Source organism: Oncorhynchus tshawytscha, unplaced genomic scaffold (genome assembly GCF_018296145.1).
Source record: "Oncorhynchus tshawytscha isolate Ot180627B unplaced genomic scaffold, Otsh_v2.0 Un_contig_156_pilon_pilon, whole genome shotgun sequence".
Lineage (NCBI taxonomy): Eukaryota > Metazoa > Chordata > Actinopteri > Salmoniformes > Salmonidae > Oncorhynchus > Oncorhynchus tshawytscha.
In genome coordinates, this window is record NW_024609544.1 from 72501 (window position 1) to 82500 (window position 10000).

The following is a 10000-nucleotide window of genomic DNA, read 5'->3' on the forward strand; positions in this document are numbered from 1 at the left end:
CTATAACCATTCTGTTACTATAACCATTCTGTTACTATAACCATTACTGTTACTATAACCATCCTGTTACTATAACCATTCTGTTACTATAACCATCATCTGTTACTATTACCATCGTCTGTTACTATAACCATCATCTACAATCATTCATTCTGTTACTATAAGCATTCTGTTACTATAACAATCATCTGTTACTATAACCATTCTGTTACTATAACCATTCTGTTACTATAACCATTCTGTTACTATAACCATTCTGTTACTATAACCATCATCTGTTACTATAACCACCATCTGTTACTATAACCATCATCTGTTACTATAACAATCATCTGTTACTATAACCATCTGTTACTATAACAATCATCTGTTACTATAACCATTCTGTTACTATAACCATCATCTGTTACTATAACCATTCTGTTACTATTATTCTGTTACTATAACCATTCTGTTACTATAACCATCATCTGTTACTATAACCATTCTGTTACTATACTATTCTGTTACTATAACCATTCTGTTACTATAACCATCATCTGTTACTACTATAACCATTCTGTTACTATAACAATTCTGTTACTATAACCATTCTGTTACTATAACCATCATCTGTTACTATAACATCATCTGTTACTTCAGTTACTATAACCATCATTCGGTTATCTACTATAATCTGTTACTATAACCATTCTGTTACTATAACCATCATCTGTTACTATAACCATCATCTGTTACTATAACCATTCTGTTACAATAACCATTCTGTTACTATAACCATCATCTGTTACTATAACCATTCTGTTACTATCTGTTACTATAACCATCATCTGTTACTATAACCATTCTGTTACTATAACCATTCTGTTACTATAACCATCATCTGTTACTATAACCATCATCTTTTACTATAACCATCATCTGTTACTATAACCATCATCTGTTACTATAACCATCATCTGTTACTATAACCATCATCTGTTACTATAACCATTCTGTTACTATAACCACCATCTGTTACTATAACCATCATCTGTTACTATAACAACCATCTGTTACTATAACCATCATCTGTTACTATAACCATTCTGTTACTATAACCATCATCTGTTACTATAACCATTCTGTTACTATAACCATTCTGTTACTATAACCATTCTGTTACTATCTGTTACTATAACCATCATCTGTTACTATAACCATCATCTGTTACTATAACCATCATCTGTTACTATAACCATTCTGTTACTTAACAATTATGTTACAATAACCATTCTGTTACTATAACCATCATCTGTTACTATAACCATTCTGTTACTATAACCATTCTGTTACTATAACCATTCTGTTACTATAACCATTCTGTTACTATAACCATCATCTGTTACTATAACCATTCTGTTACTCTAACCATTCTGTTACAATAACATTCTGTTACTTTATCTGTTACCATTCTGTTACTATAACCATCATCTGTTACTATAACCATTCTGTTACTATAACCATTCTGTTACTATAACCATTATTGTTACTATAACCATCATCTGTTACTATATCATCTGTTACTATAACCATCTGTTACTATAACCATTCTGTTACTATAATCATCATCTGTTACTATAACCATCCTGTTACTATAACCATTCTGTTACTATAATCATCATCTGTTACTATAACCATTCTGTTATATCTGTTACTATAATCATCATCTGTTACTATAACCATTCTGTTACTATAACCATTCTGTTACTATAACCATTCTGTTACTATAACATCATCAATCATCTGTTACTATAACCACCATCTGTTACTATAACCATTCTGTTACTATAACCATTCTGTTACTATAACAACCATCTGTTACTATAATCTGTTACTATAACCGTTCTGTTACTATAACCATTCTGTTACTATAACCATTCTGTTACTATAAACCATTCTGTTACTATAACCATTCTGTTACTATAACCATCATCTGTTACTAACCATCATCTGTTACTATAACCACCATCTGTTACTATAACCACCATCTGTTACTATAACCATCTGTTACTATAACCATTCTGTTACTATAACCATTCTGTTACTATAACCATTACGTTACTACAACCATCCTGTTACTATAACCATTCTGTTACTATAACCATCATCTGTTACTATTACCATCGTCTGTTACTATTAACCATCATCTACTATAACCATTCTGTTACTATAAGCATTCTGTTACTATAACAATCATCTGTTACTATAACCATTCTGTTACTATAACCATTCTGTTACTATAACCATTCTGTTACTATAACCATTCTGTTACTATAACCATCATCTGTTCCTATAACCACCATCTGTTACTATAACCACCATCTGTTACTATAACAATCATCTGTTACTATAACAATCATCTGTTACTATAACAATCATTCTGTTACAATAACCATTCTGTTACTATAACCATCATCTGTTCCTATAACCACCATCTGTTACTATAACCACCATATGTTACTATAACAATCATCTGTTACTATAACAATCATCTGTTACTATAACAATCATCTGTTACTATAACCATTCTGTTACTATAACCATCATCTGTTACTCTAACCATTCTGTTACTCTAACAATTCTGTTACAATAACCATTCTGTTACTATAACCATCATCTGTTACTATAACCATTCAGTTACTATAACCATTCTGTTACTATAACCATTCTGTTACTATAACCATTCTGTTACTATAACCATCATCTGTTACTATAACCATTCTGTTACTCTAACAATTCTGTTACAATAACCATTCTTTTACTATAACCATCATCTGTTACTATAACCATTCTGTTACTATAACCATTATGTTACTCTAACCATTATGTTACTATAACCATTATTTTACTATAACCATCACCTGTTACTATAACCACCATCTGTTACTATAACCATTCTGTTACTATAATCATCATCTGTTACTATAACCATCCTGTTACTATAACCATTCTGTTACTATAATCATCATCTGTTACTATAACCATCCTGTTACTATAACCATTCTGTTACTATAATCATCATCTGTTACTATAACCATTCTGTTACTATAACCATTCTGTTACTATAACCATTCTGTTACTATAACAATCATCTGTTACTATAACCACCATCTGTTACTCTAACCATTCTGTTACTATAACCATTCTGTTACTATAACAACCATCTGTTACTATAACCGTTCTGTTACTATAACCATTATGTTACTATAACCATTCTGTTACTATAACATTCTGTTACTCTAACCATTATGTTACTATAACCATCATCTGTTACTATAACCATCATCTGTTACTATAACCACCATCTGTTACTATAACCACCATCTGTTACTATAACAACCATCTGTTACTATAACCATTCTGTTACTATAACCATTCTGTTACTATAACCATTACGTTACTACAACCATCCTGTTACTATAACCATTCTGTTACTATAACCATCATCTGTTACTATTACCATCGTCTGTTACTATTAACCATCATCTACTATAACCATTCTGTTACTATAAGCATTCTGTTACTATAACAATCATCTGTTACTATAACCATTCTGTTACTATAACCATTCTGTTACTATAACCATTCTGTTACTATAACCATTCTGTTACTATAACCATCATCTGTTACTATAACCACCATCTGTTACTATAACCACCATATCTGTTACTATAACAATCTGTTACTATATCTGTTACTATAACAATCATCTGTTACTATAACAAACATCTGTGTACTATAACAATCATCTGTTACTATAACCATCATCTGTTACTATAACAAATCATCTGTTACTATAACAATCATCTGTTACTATAACCACTCTGTTACTATAACCATCATCTGTTACTCTAACCATTCTGTTACTCTAACAATTCTGTTACAATAACCATTCTGTTACTATAACCATCATCTGTTACTATAACCACCATCTGTTACTATAACCACCATCTGTTACTATAACAACCATCTGTTACTATAACCATTCTGTTACTATAACCATTCTGTTACTATAACCATTACGTTACTACAACCATCCTGTTACTATAACCATTATGTTACTATAACCATTCTGTTACTATAACATTCTGTTACTCTAACCATTATGTTACTATAACCATCATCTGTTACTATAACCACCATCTGTTACTATAAACTGTTACTATAACCATCTGTTACTATAACAACCATCTGTTACTATAACCATTCTGTTACTATAACCATTCTGTTACTATAACCATTACGTTACTACAACCATCCTGTTACTATAACAATCTGTTACTATAACCATTCTGTTACTATAACCATTCTGTTACTATAACCATCATCTGTTACTATAACCATCTGTTACTATAACCATCATCTGTTACTATTACCATCGTCTGTTACTATTAACCATCATCTACTATAACCATTCTGTTACTATAAGCATTCTGTTACTATAACAATCATCTGTTACTATAACCATTCTGTTACTATAACCATTCTGTTACTATAACCATTCTGTTACTATAACCATTCTGTTACTATAACCATCATCTGTTCCTATAACCACCATCTGTTACTATAACCACCATATGTTACTATAACAATCATCTGTTACTATAACAATCATCTGTTACTATAACCATTCTGTTACTCTAACAATTATGTTACAATAACCATTCTGTTACTATAACCATCATCTGTTCCTATAACCACCATCTGTTACTATAACCACCATATGTTACTATAACAATCATCTGTTACTATAACAATCATCTGTTACTATAACAAACATCTGTTACTATAACAATCATCTGTTACTATAACCATTCTGTTACTATAACCATTCTGTTACTATAACCATTCTGTTACTATAACCATCATCTGTTACTCTAACCATTCTGTTACTCTAACAATTCTGTTACAATAACCATTCTGTTACTATAACCATCATCTGTTACTATAACCATTCAGTTACTATAACCATTCTGTTACTATAACCATTCTGTTACTCTAACAATTCTGTTACAATAACCATTCTGTTACTATAACCATCATCTGTTACTATAACAATTCAGTTACTATAACCATTCGGTTACTCTAACCATTCTGTTACTATAACCATTCTGTTACTATAACCATCATCTGTTACTATAACCATTCTGTTACTCTAACAATTCTGTTACAATAACCATTCTTTTACTATAACCATCATCTGTTACTATAACCATTCAGTTACTATAACCATTATGTTACTCTAACCATTCTGTTACTATAACCATTATTTTACTATAACCATCATCTGTTACTATAACCACCATCTGTTACTATAACCATTCTGTTACTATAACCATTCTGTTACTATAACCATTCTGTTACTATAACCATTCTGTTACTATAACCATTCTGTTACTATAACCGTTCTGTTACTATAACCATTCTGTTACTATAACCATCATCTGTGTAAACAGGAAAACAGACCATGTGGAGTTGTGGAGAGTTTTGACGGTTGTCTCACTGCATGTGTGTGTGTTGTTTGTAGTGGAGGAGGGTCATGAAGGGTTAACCCAGTTCCTGATGAATGAAGTCATCAAGCTACAGCAGCAGGCCAAAGCTAAAGATGTCCAGAGAGTTGACCTCATTGGGAAACAGCGCACCCTGGAGGATGAACAGAAAAAACTACGCCTGACCAACCAGGAACTATCAGCCTTCCAGCAGAGTAATAACATTATTATTATTAGTGTTATTAGTATTATTAGTAGTATTATTATTAGTAGTACTAGTAGTAGTAGTAGTAGTATTAGTAGTAGTAGTAGTAGTATTAGTAGTAGTAAGAGTGGGAGTAGTAGTAGTATTGTTATTATTTATTTTTTTAGTAGTAGTAGTAGCAGTACTAGTAGTAGCAGTATTGTTGTTGTTGTTAATATTATTATTATTGTTATTATTACTACTAGTAGTAGTAGTACTTGTAGAAGTAGTATTGTTATTATTATTATTATTATTATTATTATTATTAGTAGTAGTAGTTATAATAATCATAATAATAATAATAATTAATACTAGTAGTAGTAGTACTACTAGTAGTAGTATTGTTGTTGTTATTATTATTATTATTATTAGTAGTAGTAGTAGTTATAATAATAATAATAATAATAATTAATACTAGTAGTAGTAGTACTACTAGTAGTAGTATTGTTGTTATTATTGTTATTATTATTATTTTGATTAGTAGTAGTAGTAGTAGTAGTAGTAGTAGTAGTAGTAGTATTGCTGCTATTATTATTATTATTAGTAGTAGTAGTAGTAGTAGCAGTAGTAGTACTAGTAGTAGTAGTATTGTTGCTATTATTATAATAATAATTATTAGTAGGAGTAGTAGTAGTAGTAGTATTGTTGTTATTATGATTATGAGTATTATTATTATTTGTAGCAGTAGTAGTACTAGTACTAGTAGTAGTAGTATTGTTGTTATTCCTATTATTATTAGTAGTAGTATTGTTGTTGTTGTTATTATTATTATTATTAGTAGTAGTAGTAGTAGTTGTAGTACTAGGACTAGGACTAGTAGTAGTAATATGGTAGCTATTATTATTATTAGTAGTAGTTGTAGTATTGTTGTTATTATTATTATTAGTCGTAGTAGTAGTAGTAGTAGTACTAGTACTAGTAGTATTGTTGCTAGTATTATTATTATTAGTAGTAGTAGTAGTATTGTTGTTATTATTGTTATTATTAGTAGTATTATTATTAGCACTAGTAGTATTGTAATTATTATTATTATTATTATTATTTGTAATAGCAGTGTTAACCTTCGCAAGGCTGCTGGACCAGATGGCATCCCTAGCTGCGTCCTCAGAGCATGCACAGACTAGCTGGCTGGTGTGTTTAAGGACATATTCAATCAATCCCCATCCCAGTCTGCTGTCCTCACATGTTTCAAAGATGGCCACCATTGTTCCACCAAAATACAAGTGTCATACATGATTCTTTAGCTTAGAATCTTGGTAATCGAACCGCTTTGTCAGATTTACAATAGGCTTTATGGCGAAAGCATAGCATTTGATTGTCTGAGGACAGCGCCCCGCATACATTCAGCATAGTCATATTTTCCAAAGCAGCACGGGCGTCTCAAAATCCGAAATAACAATAAAATAAATGACTTATCTTTGAAGATCGTCATCTGTTGGCAATCCAAAGGGTCCCAGGAACACAATAAATGGTTGTTTTGTTCGATAAAGTCCCTCTCTATATCCCAGTTTTGTTGGCTTGTTCTGTTCAGTAATCCACTGGCTCAATGGCGTTCAAGACATGCAGACGAATACATCCTAATAGTACCGGTAAAGTTCGTCAAAACAAGTCAAACAATGTTTCTAATTAATCCGTAGGTTCTCAAATATCTATATAATCGATAATATTTCAACCGGACAATAGCGTATTCAATAGAAAGGAAAAAAACCTTACAGCGTGCACACAGTCATCGTGACAGTGAAAGTGGACACTTGCCAAAAAGTCTTATTCTTGTTTTTTTTCATAAAACAAGCCTGAAACCATGTCTAAAGACTGTTGACATCTAGTGGAAGCCATAGGAACTGCAATCTGGGAGTTATTCCTTTCATTGTTCCATAGCAAAGCATGTAAATGGACAAGGAGGCCAAAAAATCCCATTTCCTGAATGGATTTTCCTCTGGTTTTCACCCACCATATCAGTTCTGTTATACTCATAGAAATGATTTGAACAGTTTTAGAAATTTGAGTGTTTTCTATCAAAATCTACCAATTATATGCATATCCTAGCATCTGGGCCTGAGTAACAGGCAGTTTACTCTGGGCACGCCAGACTCTCCGAAATTCAGGATACTGCCCCCTAACCTTATGAAGTTATTAAATAATGCCACTTTAATAATGTTTACATATCTTACATTACTCATATCATATGTATATACTGTATTTTATGGCATCTATTGCACCTTGCCTATGCCGCTCAAGAGAACTGCTCCTTAAAGTACCTAACTTTGGCCTTCTGGATAGCCTGAGTGCCCTTATTTCTCATTTGCCTGAACGAGTCAGCCTGAGTATTCGTGTAAGGGTTTTCCTCCTCTTCGTCTGAGGAGGAGTAAGGATCGGACCAAAGCGCAGCGTGGTAAATGTTCATGATGTAATCTTTAATGAAACGAACTGAACACTGAAATACAAAACAATAAACGTGAAATATACAAAACCGAAACAGTACTGTGTGGACCAAACACTCACACAGAAAACAAACACCCACAAACCAAAAGTGAAACCCAGGCAACCTAAGTATGATTCTCAATCAGAGACAACTAACGACACCTGCCTCTGATTGAGAACCATACTAGGCCGAACACAAAAACCAACATAGAAAAACAAACATAGACTGCCCACCCCAACTCACGTCCTGACCATACTAAAACAAAGAATAAAATAACAGAACTATGGTCAGAACGTGACAATTCGTGTGCTCAGCAATTTGCCAAATAGAATTCTTGAGGAGGTGTAACTCTGCCAGATCACGGTCGAACCAGGGGCTGAACCTAATTTTTTGGCAAACGTCTATGACAAGTCAGGACAGGTCGTTTCACTGAACAGCCATTATGAACACAGGCTGTAAAACAGTGATCACTAAGGTCTTTACAGAAAACACAACGTCAGTCAATCTGGAAAATGTTAAGAACTTTGAAAGTTTATTCAGTCGCAAAAACCATCAAACACTGTGATGAAATTGACTCTCATGAGGACCGCCACAGAAAAGGAAGACACAGGGTTACCTCTGCTGCAAAGGCTAACTTCATTAGAGTTAACTGCACCTCAGATTGCAGCCCAAATAAATGCTTCACAGTGTTCAAGTAACAGACACATCCCACCATCAACTGTTCAGAGGAGACTGCGTGAATCAGGCCTTCATGATCGAATTACTGCATAGAAACCACTACAAAAGGGCATCAATAATAAGAAGAGACTTGCTTGGGCCAAGAAACACGAGCAGTGGAAATCTGTCCTTTGGTCTTATGACAAATTTGAGATTTTTGTTTCCAACCTCTGTGTCTTTGTGAGACGCAGAGTAGGTGAACGGATGATCTCTGCACGTGTGGTTCCCATCGTGAAGCATGGAGGAGGAGGTGTGATGGTGTGGGGGTGCTTTGCTGGTGACAATGTCATGATTTATTTAGAATTCAAGGCACACTCAACCAGCATGGCTACCACAGCATTCTCCAGCAGTATGCCACCCTATGTCAATCCCATCTGGTTTGCGCTTAGTGGGACAGGACAATGACCCAACACACCTCCAGGCTGTGCAAGGGGTATTTGACCAAGATGGAGAGTGATGGAGTGCTGCATCAGATGACCTGGCCTCGACAATCACCCGACCTCAACCCAATTGAGATGTTTTGGGATGAGTTGGATCACAGAGTGAAGGAAAAGCAGCCAACAAGTGCTAAAAATATATGGGAACTCCTTCAAGGCTGTTTGAAAAGGATTCCAGGTGAAGCTGGTTGAGAGAATGCCAAGATTGTGCAAAGCTGTCATCAAGGCAAAGGGTGGCTACTAAATATTAAATATATTTCGATTTAACACTTTATTATTTTTATTTTTTTAACCCATATATGCTATTTCATAGTTTAATGTCTTCACTAATATTCTACATTGTTGAAAATAGTTTAAAAAAAACTTGAATGAGTAGATGTGTCCAAACGTTTGACTGGTACTGTATGTTCCAGGATACAACAAGATGAAGGAAGATAGGAACAACTACAATGATGAGCTACTGAGGGTGAAGGATGAGAACTACAAACTGGCCATGCGGTATGCAACGCTCAGCGAGGAGAAGAACATGGCTGTGATGAGGAGCAGGGACCTGCAGCTGGAGGTACACACACACACACACACACACACACACACACACACACACACACACACACACACACACACACACACACACACACACACACACACA

At 33.5% G+C, this 10000-nt stretch overlaps 1 protein-coding gene across 2 annotated transcripts in view; it reads left to right on the top strand.

Annotated features, from left to right (window-relative positions):
• Positions 1-10000, top strand: part of card11 (caspase recruitment domain family, member 11) — a 96218-nt gene that overhangs the window by 32307 nt on the left and 53911 nt on the right. For both annotated transcript variants that reach the window (XM_042315837.1, XM_042315838.1), the window contains exons 4-5: positions 5570-5746; positions 9765-9913. In XM_042315837.1, coding sequence (XP_042171771.1) covers positions 5570-5746; positions 9765-9913 — 326 coding nt within the window. The remainder of the gene's footprint in view (positions 1-5569; positions 5747-9764; positions 9914-10000) is intronic.